This window comes from Prionailurus viverrinus, chromosome D4, assembly GCF_022837055.1.
Source record: "Prionailurus viverrinus isolate Anna chromosome D4, UM_Priviv_1.0, whole genome shotgun sequence".
Taxonomy (NCBI): Eukaryota; Metazoa; Chordata; class Mammalia; order Carnivora; family Felidae; genus Prionailurus; species Prionailurus viverrinus.
The window spans coordinates 68,146,711-68,168,185 of record NC_062573.1 but is presented as its reverse complement, the minus strand read 5'-3'; the positions used below and the strand labels follow the sequence as shown (position 1 = coordinate 68,168,185).

General features: G+C 47.7%; 1 protein-coding gene across 1 annotated transcript in view; it reads left to right on the top strand.

Moving 5' to 3' along the window:
* Nucleotides 1-518: 518 nt before the first annotated feature.
* The window catches only part of PSAT1 (phosphoserine aminotransferase 1), a 32,676-nt gene continuing 11,719 nt past the window's right edge, over nucleotides 519-21,475 (top strand). The window contains exons 1-7 of the mRNA XM_047831000.1: nucleotides 519-649; nucleotides 5,884-5,944; nucleotides 6,860-6,929; nucleotides 9,445-9,650; nucleotides 10,463-10,635; nucleotides 12,821-12,990; nucleotides 20,386-20,514. Of these exons, the coding sequence (XP_047686956.1) occupies nucleotides 590-649; nucleotides 5,884-5,944; nucleotides 6,860-6,929; nucleotides 9,445-9,650; nucleotides 10,463-10,635; nucleotides 12,821-12,990; nucleotides 20,386-20,514 (869 nt within the window). The 5' untranslated portion in view covers nucleotides 519-589. The remainder of the gene's footprint in view (nucleotides 650-5,883; nucleotides 5,945-6,859; nucleotides 6,930-9,444; nucleotides 9,651-10,462; nucleotides 10,636-12,820; nucleotides 12,991-20,385; nucleotides 20,515-21,475) is intronic.

Below are 21,475 nucleotides of genomic sequence, written 5' to 3'. Positions count from 1 at the left end.
TTCTTGAGAGCCCTGCCTCTCCAATGCGGCATCCGGGGCTGGTTGGGGGCGCTTAGAAAAGTTTCGTGAATTAGTAACCGCTGGTTCTGAAGCATGCATCAGAGCCCAGACCAGGGGTGGGTGAAGAAGTGGTTGGATTGGGGAAGGAGTTGCTCCACGTCTCCCAGTGCGACCAAGAGAGAGGGGCTGTGGTTGGAGGGCGGAAACGGTCCGGATCCAGGCCGCAGAAGCACGAACCCACGTTGGCAGGGGCAGCCCTTTCCCGCCGCCCACGATCCTAGGGCGGGCACTCTGCCGAGCTGGGCGGCTGGTGCAATCTCCCGCGCGCCTTGCACTGATCAGAAAGAGAGGAGCTGAGGCAGTAGACGAGAGGAGGAGCAACTGCTCCTGGGCCTCGGCTGAGGCGCATGACCAATGGGGATGCGAGCCCCGTAGCGCGAACCAATTAGCGCAGGGCCTGCGACAGCGCGGGCCAATGGGGGCGCCGACTGGGCGCTGGGAGGAGGCAGAAGGTCTGAGCCAGCAGTAGAGTTGCGCTGCCCACGCGGTCAGTTCTCTCGTTTTCCCTCGCCTCCTGCGCTGCAGCATCATGAGCGCCCGGAGGCAGGTGGTCAACTTCGGGCCCGGGCCTGCCAAGCTGCCGCGCTCGGTAAGTCCCCACGAGCGCGAGCCGAGAGTGCGGTGCGGGCGGGAGCGCGCGCGGTTGGCAGTGTATCTCTGAGGCGGGGCGCTCGGATCCCCTCTCCCGGCTCGGAGTCTTCCGAGCGTTCTGCAACAGAGTGCATGCCCAGTTCAGGATCCCTCGCAAGTGGGCTTCTGGCAGAATGCATCTGGGGGAAAGGAAACTCGGCGACTTGGTTCTACAGCTGTCCCTGGCGCCGACTGCCCTGGGCGCGGCGTGCACGACTCGGCTCGCCCGTGCGGCGCACCTGCAGACTCCGGTGCTGTGCCTTCTCCTGGGCTGGGCCCGGGGCGCGGCGGGAAGGCAAGAGCTCTCATCTCTGCGTTCGCGTTGCCCGGCCGGCATTGAGAGCCAGGCAGTGCCGAGTGGATCTGTGAATGGGATACTTTGAATGAATGGTGAATGAGGATCGCGTTAACTGGAGGGGATGGCAAACTGGAGTCCCGCGCATGACCCCTCCTCGTAAGGAGTGTTTGGTTTAGCCGGCACTTGGGAACGTTGCTTTTCAGAAATGTAAATCTGAAAGCCTTCAGTCCACCCTTTCCTTGTTCCCCTAGAGAAGCTGCCCCTCCCTCCCCCGCCACCTTTATTTCAGCTCTGTTCCACGCGTAGATTTTTTTTTTTTTTAAACTGGCTTGTTTCCTAAAAGCATTCGAGTATTCAAATTCTGTTAGGCTTTGGGCTGCTTGCCCAGTTAGCTTCACTTTGTTTTGGAGGAAATGGGATGATTGAATTCTCCCTGGGGCCACAACCAGACTTTTCAAGTCCAAGTGGAACTGACTCCCTGCCTTCCTAGGCACCACGCCAGCTTCCAGCTCCTCCCCCAACACCCATTCCTCCTTTCCCCATCACCCACCCCCCCACTCCCCAGTTGTGAAGAAGGCCGTTTGTGATTTGCCTTGATTGACAAACTGCTATCGCTGCTGTTATATTTTTATTTTTCTAACCAGAATGACTGATAATATGTTGTTGCAACATGAGGCATAGCCAAGTGCTTTACAATTATCTATTGTTGAACAGAGTAGAAATCTCCCCGGGATAGAGCCTCCTCTGTGTTATACGAACAGAGAATCTTACAATTTTAGAAGGGAAAGGATTTCTTGCATTTCTAGGGGCAGGGCTCGCGGTAGCTGAGAGAACAGGGCTTGTTTTTTCTCACCTATTACAGTCGGTTTTAGGCGAGATTCCTTCCCTGTCAGAGCTGTGCAAACGTTTCTTGTACCTGCCTCACCTTTGTCCCTTCTCTGTTTTGGAATCTTCTATTTGTTCCTTGTGCAATTTCTTTCTTTCTTTTTTTTTTTTTTTAAGTAATCTCTCCCCACCCCCATGGGGCTCGAACTCAGGCCCCCTGAGATCAAGAGTCCCGTGCTCTACCCATTGAGCGAGCTAGGCACCCCTCCTTGTGCAGTTTCTTTATGCATTTTTTAAAACGGCAGTTGTGATGATCAGTAACGTAATTATTGTTTTCCTGGGAAGATTTTTGCCCTCAGATGCCCTCTCTGGGTGGGGGAGGGGGTGGGTGGAAGGAAGTGGCAGATGTTGCTTTTTATGAGTTTTGATTTGATTGAATTGTTAGGATTAGAGAAGGTTTTCAAACTTTACTGTTGACTGTGACCACAATGAAAAATATATTTTACAAAATGACAAAATACATGCATATAATTATAATGAAAGCCTTATATTAAGGTCTTATGAAATATTTGGCCTAAATAACTACAACATATATAGTTTTGTATTCTATTCCACTGTAGTCTGTTCTATTTCATTTAAAAAATTAGTTGTGAGGAGCACCTGGGTGGCTCAGTCTGTTAAGTGTCTGACTCGTGATAGCCGCTTAGGTCATGATCTCACGGTTCGTGGGTTCAAGCCTGTGTTGGGCTCTGTGCTGACAGCACAGAGTCTGCTTGGGATTCTCGCTCTCCCTTTCTCTTTGGCCTTCCCCCGCTCGCTGTCTCTCTCTCAAAATAAATAAATAAACTTTAAAAAAGTTAGTTGTGACCCACAAAAGCGATTGTACTCTGCAGCTAAAGAAACTCCACTGGGGTAGAGGGGCATGATTTTTGGAGTAGAAGTCTTTTAAAACTCTTTGTAATGATTTGGGTTATAACCTCATTTTAGGGGATACTGTCTGTAAGAGAAGTCCAGTCTTTTTTTGTAGTTTGTCCAAGATTTTATTTAAATTCAGGTTAGTTAACATTTAGTGTAGTATTGGTTTCAGGAGTAGAATTTAGTGATTCATCATTTACATATAACACCCAGTGCTCATCGCAAGTGCCCTCCTTAATGCCCCTCACCCATTTAGCCCATCCCCCCCACCCAGCTCCCCTCCAGCAACCCTCAGTTTGTTCTCCATATTTAAGAGTCTCTTATGGTTTGCCTCCCTCTCTGTTTTTATCTTGTTTTATTTTTATTTCTCTTCTCCGGTGTTCATCTATTTTGTGAGAAGTCCAGTCTTAAACAGGAGTTCAAAGACGGATTCACTAAAGTTTATTTGTTCAGCCAGTGCTAATAAGCGTCTGGTAGTTTACAGAATAATGACAAATCCTTTTTTCTAATGCTAGCTTTTATGATTTCTTTCTTTTCTTTTTTGAAAGTAATCTCTATACCCAAAGTGGGGCTTGAACTCACGACCTGAAAATCAAGAGTGTCATGCTCGCTGACCAAGCTGCCAGGTGTCCCAACAATGACAAATTCTTGACACCCGCGCCCCCCTCCCCCCCTTGCCAAAGGAACCTTTTGTTTAATTCTTTATTGTTAAAATGTTGTTTTTTTCAGGGACATCAGGGTGGCTCAGTCCGTTGAGCATCGGACTCATGATTTCAGCTCAGGTCATCATTTCACGTTGGTGGGATGGAGCCCGGCATCAGACTCTGCGCTGAATGTGGAGACTGCTTAAGATTCTGTCTCCTGCTGCCCCAAACTCCTGCTTGTGCGCGTGCGCACTCTCTCTCTCAAAAAGTTTTTTTTTTTAGACAAATTACACTCCAGTTTAGATTGTTTTATGACCGTCCTGTTTTAGCCTCTGTCTTTGGAGGAAACCTCTGATGGCAGGATGCCTCTACAGAGGGCTTATCTCACCTGTGTAATGTATGTTTTCAGGGCATTTTTTCCCTTTCTTTGTACTTCATGACAGTTTGCACATACACAAAGGTAGAGAGGGAATAATACAGTGAAATCCATGGACCCATCTCTGAGGATTTTGAATTCTGTGGACGTTTTGCCAGTCTTGCTTGTTTCAGTACTCCCTCCTCCAGCACGCTCTTACTCCCCACCGGCTCTGGGATGATTTTAAAGCCAATTCCAGGGGCACCTGCGTGGTTAAGTCAGTAGAGCGTCTGACTTCAACTCAGGTCGTGATCTCATGGTTCTTGGTTGGATCCGAGCCCCATGTCGGGCTCCGTGCTGACAGCTCAGAGCCTGGAGCCTGCTTTGGATTCTGTGTCTCCCTGTCTCTCTGCCCCTACCCTTTGCTTGTGCTCTGTATCTCTCTCTCTCTCAAAAATAAATAAACATTAAAAAATAAAATAAAAAATAATAATAAAGCCAATTCCAGGAACGCCTGGGTGGCTCAGTCAGTAGAATGTCTGACTTCGGCTCAGGTCATGATTTCATGGTTCTAGGCTCCGAGCCCCATATCGGGCTCTGTGCTGACAGCTCAGAGTCTGGAGCCTGCTTCGGATTCTGTGTCTCCTTGTCTCTCTGCCCCTACCATTCACTTGCTCTCTCTAGCTCTCTCTCTCTCAAAAATAATTAAACATTAAAAAAAAAATAAACAATAAAGCCAATTCCAGATATCATGTCATTTCACACTTTAACATTCATTTCTGATAGGATTTTATCTTCCTTCTTTAAGAAAAATAAATAAAGGATTGGTGTTTTTTTGTTTTTTTTTTTTCTCAGTGTGTAGTTACTTGCATTTTACTTACTTTGGAGGAACAAAACATCAATGGGGCTCCCCCCCCCCCCCCGAGCTAGCTTTGTAAGGTTTGGTGAGCCGTGCCCCATTTCCTGACTCTTTGGGATTGGTGGTAAATTGGGTCTCCCCCGCCCAGTTGTCCCTGTAAGGTAGAATGTGGTTAAGGGACTGCAGTAATCTTAGTAGAGGGGTCAAAGGGCTGGCCAGGTGCATAGCCCTCAGAGCCTTGGCTGATATTACTCATCTGCACATCGGGGATAGGAATATCCCCCTCATGGCTCTGTCGGTATGTCGTTACCTCCCCTGCCCATTAATCTTTCACAACAGGTGTTTCTTTTTTTTTTTTTTTTAAATGTTCATTTATTTTGAGAGAGAGCACATGCTCCTAAGCAGGCTTCTCGGAGCCCAACAGGGGGCTGGATCTCAGGAACCGGTGAGATTAGGACCTGAGCCCAAATCAAGAGTCCAGCGCTTAACCAACAGCCACCCAGGAGCCCCTTCATTCACAGCAGGCTCTTCCTAATTCCCGCACACCCACCCTGTTCCATTTGAGCACCTTAGACTAAAAAGATGGAAAATTGAGTTATCAGTTTAATTTCAGCCTCACCGACTTTTTTTGTTTTTCCTTGAACCCAGAACTTTATGCATTTTGTTGTATTTCTGCTTTCAGAGTGAGAAATGTGATAGTGGAGGGGATATTTTCTAGCACGTCCGTCTTTTCCCAAAGGTCTTATCTTGACAGCTGAGGGTTGTCATCAGAAAAATTCTTGATTTGAACTTTATTTTTTGAATCCAGGTGAATTTTTATACCTAAATAAATTCATGCTTTTGGAAAAGCTGTATTTTTTTTTAGAGTTTATTTTTATTTATTTTGAGAGAGAGAGTATAGAGAGCGAGTGGGAGAGGGGCAGAGAGGAAGAGAGAATCCCAAGCAGGCTCAGTGCCATTAGTGTGGAACCCGATGCAGGGCTCGATCTCATGAACCATGAGATCTTGACCTGAGCTGAAAACAAGAGTCTGACACACAACTGATTGAGCCACCCAGGTGCCCCAGAAAAGCTGTATTTTAACATCAATCGCATCACATAATTTCACACTTAACTTGTGTGTAAATTGCATTAGCAGGGCTCTGTGGGCTGGATGGGAGGAAGGGGATTGGCCGTGGGCACGACAGAAGCTTCCGGACCTCACAGACCCTGTGGGTGGACTCCCTCTCTTTGATGTCCAGAGGGAGTGCTCTGCACAGAATATCCAAATCATTTTATTTTCTCTTGTTTTTTCCTAGGTATTGTTAGAGATACAAAAGGAATTATTAGACTACAAAGGAATTGGGATTAGTGTTCTTGGTAAGATTTACTTTTTGACTCTGAATATCCAGGTTCCAAAGGAAACTGATTAAAATGCATCAAGCCTCGAATTTTTTCCCCTCGGTCTTCCTTTAGGCCTTCGTAGATCTATTTTTAAGTTTTAGTAATTTTGGTCGCATGATTGATGGAAGCAGTTTTGAAATCAGTACCCATGTTGGTGAGGGGTTCTTGCCTCTCCGCTTACCCTTTCATGGTTGGTTTTTGCTGTTCATAGCATCGGAGATCACATGCCTCACCATGCTCTGAAACTTTATAGTATTGCCTCACATTCATTGTACAGCCTGGGCTATACTTACAAATGAACTCAATAAATGTTTAAAGGTCTACAAGCCTTTGCTCAAGATCTTGCGCGTTAATAATTTCATTAAGTTTCTCTTACATTATTGAGGAAGAGAACCTTGGAATTTAAAAATTTCCTTTTGAAAATTTAATGTCCTTTTTCTTGTTAGGTAATTCCAAAGGCCACATAGTATTAAGAGATCATAGGGTTAACTGCATGCTTGTTGCTATTACTTGGGTTTCTGTGAAATGAGAGCCGCAGTGCGGAAATTTGTGCTGCTGTTCTCGGTGGGGGGGGGGGGGTAGCCTTTGTACACGGGTTCGTGTTTGTGAGAAATCACAGGGACGGAAGGATGAATTAGTAAATGGCTCATTCAATGGGTATGCGACTTGAAAAATCATTCCGCTGTGGCTGTAAGGCTCAAATGTTTGCAATTGGAAAATCAGTTTGGATTTTTCCCCTAAACTAAGTGAGCCTTGGCCCACAATTTGCAAAATCACTGCAATTTCCCGTTATTATTTTATTTGCAAATTGTGCACTTGCTTCTAAAGTTCCTTCTGTTAATTTGGTTTTGAACTGGAACTGCGTTTTCTTGTTTTTCTTTCCTTCCACAGAAATGAGCCACAGGTCATCAGATTTTGCCAAGATTATTAACAACACAGAGAATCTTGTGCGGGAATTGTTGTAAGTTCAAAATTTTAAAGACCAAATTCGTTACTTTTGTTTGATAATCCACATACCTGGGTGTCTGTTATAGTATTTACTCTGCTGTGTGTTAAGAATATTTCATAATTAAAAATAATCTTTTAAAGATTCTTCCAAAGTCACTAAATTAGTACATCATGCTTTTTTTGTTTGTTTGCTCTCCTGTGTTTGTGCGTTTTTATTTTATGTGGTGTTTCCAAAGATTTGGAATCATTATACCTAAGAAAGATTTTTCAGGCTTAATAGGGATTTAGATAACAAAGAAATGGTCATCTTGGTTAGTTTACTGGCTCTTAAAAATGTGGGTCTCAGACCACCTGTCAGAATCACCTGGCTGCGGGGAGGTATTAAAAAATTTAAGTGCAGGGCCCCTCTCTAGCCCAGCTGAATCAGAATCTCTGTAGAAACTTCATCTTTTGCAAAATTTCTGGGTAATTTTAAGAGTTCTTCACTCCAGGAACTTCTCAGGTGGTTCCTCTTAGCTTATCTGTACCATTCTCCTTACCCAGAGGAAACCTTACTTGTAAATAGATTGCTGTTTAAATGAGAGATTTATATATTATCTATACATATTCACATAAACGTTATGAATATGGTAATCTTGGGTGGGGGGGGAATCCACATTTTCGTTCTGCTCATAGAACTGGTGCATGTTCATGGAAGAAAGTTTAGGGGGAAACCTGAATATCACAAATTAAACTAGAATTTAAACTACTGGATAGTTAAACTATGGATAGAATTAAACTATCCATAACCCTATCAGTCAGAGGTAATTATTATTAATAATTTAGGGTTCATGTTTGCATTATTCCGTTAACAAGATTGGAATTATATGGACTACTTCCTTTTAAATTGCCTTGATGAAACGCTTCAAGATGGGGCAGGCTTGGGGACACCTTTGTGAGGAGCCCCTAGAAGCCCAGTGCAATGCGAGTGGTCAGAACCAGTAATCGTTCGCGTGACTTCACTCACCGGGTCTGCCTGCTGGGTCCCGTGTCCTGTCCACAGCATAATCCTGTGCTTCATGGAACCTTGGCCCCAGAAGATGTGGGCTGTGAGCCTCCTGGGACTGGACTCTCAGTTCAGTTTATGGGCCTGTCCTTTATTCTAACCAAGTGCCTACCTTGTACCCCTGTCTGCTCTGTCTCTATCTGCTGTCCTTCCATCCAGGTGTTGGCCTTCTTATCTGTCTGGCATCTGAATAACCTAGACCTGGAACCCTCTCAGCTGCTGAGAACCTCATGTTTAGAACCTCTCAATGAGACCTGGCAGTAGGCACTGGATGATCACAGGCAGACATAGTTCAGGACCAGATATTTGCACAGCACCCATTCCCCAGGACCCTCTCAGGTTGCCCTGCCCTTTGGTTCTTACCTTGGTGCTGGACCTGTCTGTAGCCATCTGCCTTCCATATACCTGTTTCTAAGCTCTGACCTTACTCAAAGGTTTGGGTCCAGTTTCCATGGTCTAGTCCCTCTGGAGCTGGGCTTCTCTTACTGCCTAGAGCCATTCCAACCATCATCTTCATTTTCTATGCTGGAGTCCAGAAATTTCCCTGTTAGTCTTGTTTTTTTTTTTAATGTTTATTTATTTTTGAGTGAGAGACAGAGTGTGAGCTGGGCTGAGGAAGGGGCAGAGACAGAGGGGAAAACACAGAACTCAAAGTGGGCTCCAGGCTCTGCACCATCAGCACAGAGCCCAACGGAGGGCTCGAACTCACAAACTTTGAGATCATGACCTGAGCTGAAGTCGCACGCTTAACCAAATGAGCCACCCAGGCGCCCCCCTGTTAGTCTTGATGTATGTCCATATGTGATTACATGCTTAGGCCTAAAACGTTATCTACGATTCTTATCACCGTCCGAATGGTTCAGAGCATGGACCAGCACATATCTATTTTTAGGACTTCTGGTTGTAAGTGACAGATGCCCAGCTCTTAGCTTAAGTGAAAGAGGGGGTGTGTTACCGTGTGTAACTGTAAAGTGAAGGAGTGATTTAGGTGATGTTCAGGAAGGTCTTTATCTTCATCTTTTGGCTCTGCTTTTTTAGGTGTTGGCTTCACCAGGTGGCCACCAGGGGTTGTAGGATTAGCCGGTTTATCCTTTCCCTCAGTAGAAAGCGTTCCCCTTTTCCTGAAGTTTGAGCAAAGGTCTCAGAACCAAACCCCACTGGCCAGCTCGGGTCATGTGCTCTTCTGCTGGAGCGAGGGTTGGCCTCCCTTGAACCATGTAGTCTGAGAGTGGTAGGAAGATGACCAGCAGGGTGTTACTGACTTCCCTCCAAACATTCCCCATAGGCTTCCACACAAAGCCCGATAATGGTTGTCCAAGGAGGGAATATTAAGTGACTGGATTGGGGAAGGCAAAGCCGCGCGCGGGGAGACTTTACCATATTTCTTATAGTATATCCACCCCGGGTAAAGTGCTGGTAGAGAGCATCACTCATTCTTACACCCTGTGTGTCTCTGTTTACCGTCACATGTACTTCTGCCCAGAGCCGTTCCAGACAACTACAAGGTGATTTTTGTGCAAGGAGGTGGGTCTGGCCAGTTCAGTGCTGTCCCCTTAAACCTGATTGGCCTGAAAGCAGGAAGGTGTGCCGACTATGTGGTGACAGGATCTTGGTCAGCTAAGGCCGCCGAAGAAGCCAAGAAGTTTGGGACCGTGAATATCGTCCACCCCAAACTTGGGAGTTACACGAGTAAGTGCTGGGATCTGAGTTCAACAGTGATAATGAAATGCTGACAAATGCTGATGGGTGGGTAGTCCCTTCTTAGATATCAGGTTACCCCCGCCAAGGGCAACCAGCAGTTTTTAATTCCTTCTTCTGGTCAATAGTTGGATTGGTACCATTCAGACTGGATGGTTATACTTGTTAAGACTGTTCACTGGCTGCTACAGAAAGTATTCATAGGTTCTCTCACCTGAAAACCTAGAGGCCGATTGGCTTCAGGAATGGCTTGATCAAGGGCCCCAACAGTGCCTGCAGGTCCTGGTGTCTCCCCTCGTCTCCTCTGTGGTGGCTCCACAGTCGGAAAAGCTGTACTCCCTTTTAGAAGATGCTCCTGACCTTCTGTTCTCCCAAGTTTCAGTGCCTTTGCTCAAGCATTTCCAGTTAGAGTCTGACGTCTCCTGTGTTCCATTCCCAATCAGTCATGTGACTGCAAGTGGAATTGGCCACACTGGAGCTACGTGGGCTGAGCTGGGGAGGCTGGAGCCCCAAGAAGAAACTCCGTGCACATAGGATAGATGGATGCTGGGTAATGAGAAAAAACTCGACAAATACCCACCACACCATTCTTGAAGAGGAGTTACCCCCAATAACTGTCAAAGGGGTGGGATTGATAATCTTTTTAGGTTGTTGCTGGGGATTATAATGCAAGATGGATAGGGTGGTTTCACTTGGGAGGTCTTTGGGATGAGCCTTTCACTGCTAGGGGAAGTGTGTCAGTCCCATCTACACAAAGAAGGCAGAATGAAAGTCCAGAGTCTCCACCTTTTCTTCTGTGGTAGAAATTCCAGATCCAAGCACCTGGAAGCTGAGCCCCGATGCCTCCTATGTATATTACTGCGCCAACGAGACTGTGCACGGAGTGGAGTTTGACTTTATCCCAGATGTCGAGGGAGCAGTGCTGGTTTGTGACATGTCCTCAAACTTCCTATCCAAGCCAGTGGATGTTTCCAAGGTAGAGTGTAAAAGGGCCTGGCGGGCACCCCAGTGTCTCGGATTCTGTGAGAGCATTTTAACATACGTACCAGGACACGGAAAGGCCCAGAGCGTCTTGGGCCAGCAGAGACCCCGAAGCCAGGGCAGCTCACAGCGATGGGCCGACAGTTGCTTATTTCCTGTGGGTTGTCAGAATGCTTACGTCTTGATGTTACCCCGTGTTAATGATTGCTTCACAGGGTCACACTGGAGTCCTCGGGGAGTTTATCTGCCTTCGAGGGTCCCTCTTAGGAAGTGTTTGGGCCAACGCAGTGGAAGTAGCTTGCTGTCTTCCAGGGAAAATGCAGATTATCCAAGCTCAGGGGATGTGTGAAGGAGCTGCACCTGGCCGTGAGCCCACCTCAACTCCCAGAGCATCAACAGGGCATATAGCCTTTCCTAGTGGCACACCAGGGTGGACGGGGAAGCACAGCACTCAGCTGAATGCAACCAGCGGGTGCAAAAAGTAAAGCATTTACTTTTTTTTTTTAATGTTTATTTATTTTTGAGAGAAAGAGGGAGACAGAGTGCTAACCAGGGAGGCGCAGAGAGAGAGATACACACAGAATCCGAAGCATTCTGAACTGTCAGTACAGAGCTCAGCGCGGATCTTGAACTCAAAAACCGCGAGATCACGACCTGAGCCGAAGTCAGATGCTCAATTGACTGAGCCACCTAGGTGCCCTGCATTTCCTTTTTTTTTTTTTTTTTAAATGCTTATTTTATTTTTGAGAGGGAGAGAGACAGAACGTGAACGGGAGAGGGCAGAGAGAGAGACGGAGACACAGAATCTGAAGCAGGCTCCAGGCTTTGAGCTGTTAGCACAGAGCCCAATGGGGGCTCGAACCCATGAACCATGAAATCATGACCTGAGCCAAAGTTGGAAGCTCAGCCAACTGAGCCACCCGGGCGCCCCCTTTAAAGCATTTAAAAACAAACTCACTAAATGGTAGCCTGCCTTTAAAAAAAAAAATTACGGTAAAATATACATAACATAAAATTTACCACCTTAACCATTTCTGAGTATGTAGTTCAGTGGCATTAAGTACATTCACACTGTTGTGCAAACAGCATCACCATCTGTCTCTAGAACTTTTTATCTTCCCAAGCTGGAACTCTGCTCAGTCGTCCCCCAGGCCCTGGTAGCCACCACCCTCTGTGAATTGGACTCTTCCGGGTCCCTCATAGAAGGGAATTCAGGCAATATTTGTCATTTTGTGCCAAGTTCATTTCACTTAATGTCCTCGGGGGTCATGCACGCGGTAGCAGGGGTCGCACCTTCATTCCTTTTTAAGGCTGAATAATCTTCCGTTGTGCGGTTATACCACATTCTGTGAATAATCCACTTTTTATGACCAGTTGCTGCGCACTGGCAATTCTAAACAGTGTCACCTATAAAGTACTCCCTATCAGGCCTGGCTGTCTTCCCTCCTTATACTTGGGATGCCGTTTGATATTTATAAAGCGTTCAAAGCGTTCATGGGAGGATGTGGGAGAGGGTTCTGGATCTTACATGACAAAATTTTCTGAAGTTCCTTTAAACATCTGTTGCCTAAACTTTCTTCTCTGTCAGGCAGCTTGTCTATTATTTCTCAACATCTTCCGATTGTCCTTTTATACAAACACGAATGCATTCAAAACTGTGTTTCTTTTGGTTATCAAGAACAGTTAGCCCCATTTTTTAATACTTTTTTAAAAAAGGTTTCTTTATTTATTTGAGAGAGACAGAGGCAGTGTGAGTGGGGAAGGAAAGGGAGAGACTCCCAAGCGAGAGCCTGACGGGGAGGTTGAACTCATGGGACTGTGAGATCATGCCCTGAGCTGAAACCAAGGGTTGGGACACTCAACCGACTGAGCCACCCAGGCCCATTTTAAATATTGGTTTGGGTGTAGAAAGGACATATATACAGTGATAGGAATATGTATAAGGTCTTTGTAGTGATTGGTTCGGGCTGGCCCCTTGCTGGTGAGTGGGACCAGGGACATGTGTAACCTGCAGGCCTCTGAACTCTCCCAGGCAGAGATGCCTTTAGAGGATAGAATGCACTTTGAGCAAGATTAGGATAGAATCACTTCCTCATACTTTAGAAAGACATTGGGAAATTTGAATACAGTTATGAAAAATGACCAAGTGTATCTAAAACAGCATGCCTTCTCTTTTTCAGTTTGGTGTCATTTTTGCGGGTGCCCAGAAGAACGTAGGCTCTGCCGGGGTCACGGTGGTGATCGTCCGTGATGACCTGCTGGGGTTCGCCCTCCGGGAGTGCCCATCAGTCCTGGACTACAAAGTGCAGGCTGGAAACGGCTCCCTGTACAACACGCCTCCGTGCTTCAGGTTAGCTCCGGGGCATGGCTCGGGGGCCTCGGGGACTGACGGAGGAGGTCTCACTCTTTCCCATCAAAGCGGAGGGAGGTAGCTTTCTGAAGTAGAGCACGTTTTCATTCGCCAGTGACCTAATGGCTCAGACATCCTATCAGGATTCTTTGCCCAGCTCACCTCTCCCTGTTTTCCCCTGTGCACTGTTAGATCAGTTTTCCTTGCCCTTTTTAGGTCTTGATAGCCTTAGGAGTTTACCATTAACCCAAAAGCTCTCTGCAAATGAGTGGCAGGTGTGGATCTCAAACATGAAGCTTTGGAAGCTTCCATGAAACTTTGGAAAAGGACTTTCAAAGGCCAGGCCTCCCCGGCTTTCTTTTCTTTCCCTGCTGGGCCTGCACAAAGCTGACCACCAGGCAGCGAACATACTGGCTTGGGCTTTTCACCCAGTCTGTGCTTGTCCGGTACGCCTGGCTTCCTATTAACCAAGTGAGAAAAGTGTATTAAAGCACATTCAGGGACAGCGAGGCTCCCCGGCCCCATGGTCTTTTAACGCCAAGCCTCAGATATTTTGTGAAAATCTTGTGACACCTAGGATTTAACAGTTGCCTGGGAGATTTTTACTACTTACTAGCTGTGTGATCTTGGGCAAGTCACTTAACCTGTCTGTGTAGCAGGTTCCCCCAGGAGTAATAATAGTACCCTGCTGATAGTGCTGTGAGGATTGATTGATTGATTGATTGACTTACTTACATACAAAACGCATTTGGTGGTTGGCACATGGTAATTTATAAATGTTAGCTGCTGTATTATTACTGTTTCTCTTGTTGCTGGTTCCCAGAGCTTTAGCAGGGGAGGGAAAAGCCAGAATTTATGGATTACCTTTCAGGCCATGTATGATATAGAATGGTGATACTTTATTTGTATGACCCTTTTAGTGCTCCCAAGCACCCGAGGAGGTAAATACTCTTTTTATTCCCATTTTGCAAGTAAAGAAGCAAAGGCCATACTTGTAGGTCATGGAACAGCTGGGATTGGAACCTGGATAGCCTGGTTCCAGAGCTTGGGTGGGTTCACCCTGTACCTTAAGTGTTCTCCACAGGTGAAATTACCAGTGTGTGTTTCTTTGTGTCTGAAGGATTCGTCTTAGGAGATCACTGTTGGAGTCCAGCTCTTCCGCTCATGGAATTTTCTGGGGGGAAAGTGCTTTCAGAAGAGCATGTGGAAAGGCAGGCTCAGGCTGGCACAGAGAGCATTTCCCTCTGAGTTGGGACTTTGTCTGAGTTCTTCCTGATAGAGGCTGCTTCTAGAAAATCTTCTACATAATTGGCTCTAGGAAGGAAAAGTTTTTTTTTCTCAAAGTTAGAATTCTTTTTTTTTTTTTTATTTTTAAAATTTTTAACACTTATTCCTTTTTGAGAGACAGGGAGACATAGCATGAGTGGGGGAAGGGCAGAGAGAGAAGGAGACACAGAATCCAAAGCAGGCTTCAGGCTATGAGCTGTCAGCGCAGAGGCCGATTGTGGGTCTGGAACCCATGAACCATGAGATCATGACTTGAGCTGAAGTCAGATGCTCAACCGACTGAGCCATCCAGGTGCCCCAGAATTCTTTTTTTTTTTAGGTTAATTTATTTATTTTGAGAGAGAGAGAGAGAGGGAGAGAGGGAGAGAGAGAGGGAGAATGAGCAGGGGAGAGGCAGAGAGTGGGGGGCGGGGGCAGAGGATCCAAAGCAGGCTCTGTGTTGACAGCAAACATCCGTATGCGGGGCTCGAACTCACGAACTGTGAGATTGTGACCTGAGCCAAAGTCAGACGCTTAACCGACTGAGCCACCCAGGTGCCCCTCAAAGTTAAAATTCTGATGGAAATTTCCACTGGATTTCTGCACCGCTGACAGGGGCACAGCAGCTAATTTGTGTCTCCTGTTTTCCTTGGGGAATGGGGTGTTCTAGTGGTTACTGTCCTGGTCACTTCTAAACCCCACTCTGTTTCACCCTGGTTGAAAATGTTTCTGAAATGCCTGTTAAGGGTGGGGACAAGTGGGGCTGAATCTCTTGTCCATCGGTCCTGTTTCTGGGGTTCCAGGCAGTTCCAGGCGCCAGTGATCACTGGCCAAGTTGGAAACAAGTTGGAAGTGCCGAGTGGTGAGGATGCAGGTGCAGGGGAGCCTGGGGAAGGGGCTTAGGTGCCAGGCTGCACAGTGACAGGTGGTGTTTGTCCTCCCTGTTAGAAGGTGGGGCCAAGGCCTGGCTCACCATCAGGTGGGTCTTTCAGGGTGAGACAGAGACCACCGTGGGCTCCAGGAGGAGGTGGGGGGAACACTGTCCTGAAATGTGGTCTGAAAGCTGGCAAGTTCAGATCACAGCACAGCCCGGAGGGGTGGGGGAGGGGGGTGGGGGGGCACGCTCTCTGGCACCTTCTCTGGTAACTAAGAGTTACCGGAAGCAAATTCTAAAACATACAATGAATATGTTAAAATGCTGTTTGTTTGTTAACATTAGGGTGAAAAGTCAGTGGGAACAGTGAGAAAGCAGGTCAGTCTGTCTAATAAATATGACAAAATGATAGGAGACAACAGTGTGTGGAGTCAGACCCAGAGACACAGAGAAGGACTCTTCAGTGACTCTCATGTAGGGTCCCTCCCCTACCAGCTCGTGTGCAGGCCTCAGCCTGGGCCTTGACCAGTCAGCTCAGCTGGTCACCTGGTCACCTGGAGGAGGGTTACATCGGGTGGAGGAGGGCCGTCACTGCCTCCCCAGAGCTTTCCTGCCTCAGGAGAGGGGGCTGAACCAGAAACAAGGGCAGAAAAGGGGCAAAACTTTTCCCCCCGGGGCAGATCAGAACAGTGCTGAGACCATCGAGGGGCAGAATCGTTAATATTCGATTAGAATAGTGTAAACGTAGCAGAGAAAGACCGGTTTCAAATGTGTTCTGACCAAGACCCCCTGGAAGTTGCCGTCCTTTCTCTTACCCCGAAAGAAGAGAACAGGAGAGAAGTAAAAGTCCGTTCAATTGACCAATTACCGTAAATCTATGGCTTGGAAAAGCAACTTAGTTCATTTGTTGGGACTTACAACCTTCAAGGTTAGAAACTTTTAGCTCCCGCAGTGAGAACAAACCCCAAGTTAGAGATAAGATTTATGCCAGATGCCCTCCCCAATCCTTGAATGTGAGTCGATAAGACAGGCAGAAGACTCCTGAGCTTTGAATCACACAGAAGTCCTTGAAAAGGCCCCAGGTTGTTTGAAAAGAAGCCTTTTTTTTTTTTCCTTTTAAAATCAGAGCTGGATGACCATTGGCTCTGGGCATTTTGTGTGAACTGGGCTGAGTAACGCTTCACATAGTTGCCTGTAGCCCTGAGCTGTGAATTAGGGTGGAATAAAGGATCGCGTAGGCCTTCTGTTTTAACCCTTTAGTACATCACACTAAGCCCAATGAATGCACAGGCAAGAAGGTACACACACTTCCCTCTGTACCCACAAATAGTTCTCTGACCCTGTAAGTATATATTTGTTTTTTCTCTGTAGTACGAGGTAAAGTAACTAATAAGAAAATAACCCCATTAATCAAGGCCGCCTCTCTTACCAGAGTAGGAGTGAGGGCCTGCCCAGGGCCTTAGCCTTGCTCCTCATGAGCCCCAGAAGCAGATGAGTTTCTGCAGTTAGAATCTTCAGAACAAACAGCCAGGGAGAGTTTTTCTGAGGATTTCTGGTGTGCTTTTCTAAGCCTTAGTGCACAGAGAGTATTTGTATTGCTTTAAAAAGTTAACATGTATTCTTTTTTAAAAATAATTTTATTTTTTTAAGTTAATTTATTTTCAGATCGGTAAAGGGCGTTGGGGGGGAGGGGCAGGCAAAGAGAGAGGAAGGGAGAGACGGAGAGAATCCCAAGCAGGCTTCACGCTGTAAGTGCAGAGCCCGGTGCGAAGCTTGAACCCACAAACTGAGATCATGACCTGAGCCGAAATCAAGAGTTGGCCACTTGACCAACTGAACCACCTAACGTGTTCCTAGCAAAGATTTCTGAAGTGAGCAGAACGGCCGGGGTAACCACTATTCACTGCTCGCTGTGGGTCCCGACAGACCCTTAACTGGGCGTATGCAGATATACAGAGCTGTATTTAGTTATGTGAGTGGGACTTTACCCTGTAGACTATTCTGTGAATTTCTTTTTTCTACCCCACAATCTGCCACGAACACTATGCTATGTGATATAAGCTCAAATACCTGCCTTTCCCCCCCTTTGAATTGCTGTATGGTGTTCCAGTGGTATTCCACAGAATGGATCTACTGTGATTTATTTAGTAACTTAATAGACAAGCTTCGATGGTAAACCTATGCTGTGTGATGCAGGTGGCATTTTAGAAGTGAAGGCATGAATCAGGCATGTTAAATTGATTAATGGGGAGAATTGAGACCGAACATTTAGGGTCCCTATAGTTTGAAGAGTTTGGACTGTGTGGGGCTAGAAGCTTGAGTTGATAATGAATCGGAAGCCACAGGGAGAACCCGCTTCCTTCCGAGCGGTCTGCCTCATGCTGAGGCTTCATAGACGAGGCTCCAGGTGCCGGCTCTGGGACAGCATGGAAGATGGGAGGGCTTTCTGCCGAGCACCTGCTCAGATCCCATTAAGATTAGCACTGAGTCTGAGCATGACCGCTATGGAGAGGGCAGTGTGTTGGTGCCGAGAACTGGCTGGGACTGTGGACCTTGCTGCAGCCTTGGATTGAGTAGCGAGAAAGCAGCTAGGGAATGCTAGGATAACAAAGCTATAGGTGAAAGTGAAATGTGGCCTTGGAAGGGTACGGTCAGTGAATAGGCACCAGTGGCTTTGCCTGGGTCATGGGGCGGGGTGTGCTTCTGTGGTTTGTGGGAGAGTGAGTTTGGGGTTAGAAGGGAGTTCTAGAGCGGGTCACCGAACAGAGGAGTGGGTGGGCAGTGTCATATCTGTGGTTTTTTTTTAATGTTTATATTATAATTTTTGAGAGAGAGCGGGGGGGGGGGGGAGGGCAGAGAGAGAAAGGGGCAGAGGATCCGAAGTGGGCTTCGTGCTGTCAGCAGCGAGCCCGATGTGGGGCTCGAACTCACAAACCATGAGACCATGACCTGAGCCGAAGTCGGCCGCTCAACTGGCTGAGCCACCCAGGCGCCCCCCTTTTTTTTTTCAGAGAGAGAGAGAGGCGGGCAGCGTCCTATCTGGAACACACACACATCCACAGAGGTGTGCTGTGAAGCTGCTCTAGCAGCCACACGGGCAGCTGTGTCTGAGCTTTGGTGCCAGCCTGGCTGCCCCACTAGCCAGTGAGGTAGTGGCTGAGGGTCCTGGAGCCCCTACGAAACCAGATGCCTTGGTTACTGCGAAAAAAGCCCAGGCTTTGGAGTCTGACTAGGCAGGGTTGCAATCCTGGCTTTATCAGCCACTACATGGGTGACATTAGCCAAATTAAATTCCCCAAACGTCAGTTTCCTCATCTGGAAAATGGGATGATGGTAGCTCCGATCTCAGGATTATTGTGATCCAGAAAAGAAGGAACAACTAGCAGGCTGCCTGGCCCCATAATAGATGTTGGAATACACTCCTCTGCCTTTCTTCTTTCCACTTTGTCCCTCTGCTTTCTCAGTCATTATCCACAGAGCTGCAGCTGAGGCTCTAAATTACTCAGGGGCTGTTCTCCACTCTATTCTCTCTTCCCTTTTTGCCTCTAGCTACTGTTTCTCATTCCTCAAGCTGGGGAAGCTTCTGGAGAGGCTATTACATGTCTGTGGGTGCAGGCTGCTGTCTGCCCACTGCCTACTGAGCAGCCCAGCATTGGCTTCTGCTAACTTCTGGGGATGGAAACACCGGGGTCCTCTACCTACCAGGTTGACACAGTGAATGAGCCAGTTAGTGCCTTGGGCTTCCTCTGGGACAAGCTTCTGGCCATTAGAGTGCTTTCCAGATCCAGTGATCTCCTTCTTCAACCTGTCACGGTGGTAACAGACCCGTGGTGTTAATGAACGAGGCAGCTCTTGTCCAGGGGTTAGCACCCCAGATCTTTGCTGGGCATTGACTCCTGGCCACTTGGTTTGCACAGATCCCTGTTGGGGACCTCTTTTCCACTCCTGGAGAGTGCACAGCCGAGAGCTGATCTGCATATTCCCAGCTCAAGTAGATGGTATCTCTTCCCTTGGAGACCTGTGCTCCTGCCCCCACAAACTTCCAGTGAGGTGCACACGGAGCTGTTTGCTCCTTTAAGAGATGGGCTTTCAGGGGCTCCTGGGTGGCTCAGGCATGGAGCCTGCTTGAGATTCTCTCTCTCTCTCTCTCTCTCTCTCTCTCTCTCTCTCTCTCTGTACCTCCTCTGGTGCACACACATGCTCTCTCTCTCAAAATAAATAAACTTAAAAAAAAGAGAGATGGGCTTTCAGAAGGCCACTGGGAAACCATCCACTGCTCTTCAACATGTGTGTTCAGTGCAGTTATAGGCACTTCGTAATGAAGATGCTGTTGACTACACTTGTGTCACCTACCTGCCACGTGCCAGACCCTGCACTAAGCACTTCACCCGATCTGTCTCCTAAGGTCCCCTCGAGCCCCGATGTCTCACAGGTGGCCGAGCTGACATTTTGGCTCAGAGAGGAACACTGCCAAGCTCCAGGAGGGGCTGGGGTGCAGTGGCTCCTCCTGGAACCAGGGACACAAATCCCACCCCACTTGCTCTCCGTTTCTGATCCTTGCTTCTTTCTGCTGGAAAGCAGATGAGTCTCTGTCACATGTTCTTACTCAAGTCTCACACTTTGACCAGCGCTAGGTCTGCCTCTTTGGCCTCACTCCCAGGTCAGAGAATCCCAGGGAGGGCTCTGATCGGCCCCGTTAGGTCCCCTGCCCAGCTCTGAGACCAGAGGACAAGGGACCGTGCTGGGTCTTCCTGTTGGGTGGGCGTGGGGTTAGGATGATTGGGACAGCTGAGATGCCAGGTGTCCAGCATAGGGTGGTAGGTATCCCTCTTTCCAGATGGGAAAGCCGGGGTTTGGATTTCCAAGGTGACTAATCCTGGGTAGTCTTAGTGGCAGCAGTGGGACCAGAGTCAAGACTGACTCGGAGCCCCTGCTCCTAGTGCCATACCACACTTCTCCCTCCAGGTGGGGGCCCCGGGCCCCCTATGTGGGCTCTGCTGTAGAGAAGGTGAACACTGTGCTTCAGGTCTTCCACAACCATAGAGTCCAGATCGTGGGCCCAGAGAAATACAAAATAAAGGAGTGAATGGTACAAATTATGGGAAGTATGGGCTCTGTGAGTGTAGGAAGTGAAAGGTTAACTGGGTGGTGGTGGGGAGGATGCTTGCTGCAAAACAACAGTTGGCTTGAATGTCTTTCCACCTTTGCAAAGCTGAACTAGATGGATTTTCTTTTTTTTTTAATCTTTACTTCAGCATCTATGTCATGGGCTTGGTCCTGGAGTGGATCAAGAACAACGGCGGTGCAGCAGCCATGGAGAACCTCAGCTCCGTCAAATCGCAGATGATTTATGACATCATTGATAATTCGCAAGGATTCTACGTGTAAGTTGATGGACTTTCTCTCACATCTTGCCTCTTGTGAATTTATTTTCTTTAATTAATTAAAAGGTTTCATTTATTTTTGAGAGCATGCAAACGGGGGAGGGGCAGAGAGAGAGGGGAACAGAGGATCCAGAGTGGGCTCTGTGCTGATGGCAGCGAGCCTGATGCGGGGCTCAAACTCATGGAATCGTGAGACTGTGACCTGAGCTGGAGTCGGACGCCAAACCGACTGAGCCACCTGGGTGCTCCTTGCCTCTTGTGAATTTTCACATGTGTATATGACGTGTGCCTTTGAGAAATGGACACGTTTCCCTTTCTTCATGTTGAAGTGCCAGTGAGCTGGGTGGTCATGGGCCCCAGCAGTTGGAGGCGGGTGGGTTTTCCCCTTGTACAGCCCCACCTGCGGAATCCCAGGCCTAGGGACCTGTTTCCTGGGGGGTGGTGATGTTTCTCACACCAAAGATCTCTCCTGGGGAAGAGTCTCAGTTCTTCCTGGGGCAGACCCCTTCTCCCACTGTCTGCATCCTTGGTACATCCCTTGGGAAAAATCACGCAGATTTGCTGGAAGCACTCCCCTTTATGTAGGGACTCCACTGGAGGCCCTTGGTATAAACACCTACTCCTGATCCCCTCAGCCGGGTCGCCTACCTTTTTAGAAGTTCACTGCTTCCGTTATTATGGGACAAATATTCCCATCCCAGGCCTGCAGTCTGTGAATGAGGAGACTTCTAGTTAAACATTTTTGTGACTGGGGAGCCTGGGTGGCTTAGTCGGTTGAGCACCAACTTCAGCTCAGGTCATGATCTCACGGTTTGTGGGTTTGAGCCCCGCATCGGGCTCTGTGCTGACAGCTCAGAGCCTGGAGCCTGCTTCAGATTCTGTCTCCCTCTTTCTCTGCCCCTCCCTCACTTGCACTCTGTCTCTCTCTCTCTCCCAAAAAAAAAAAAAAACAAAAACAAAA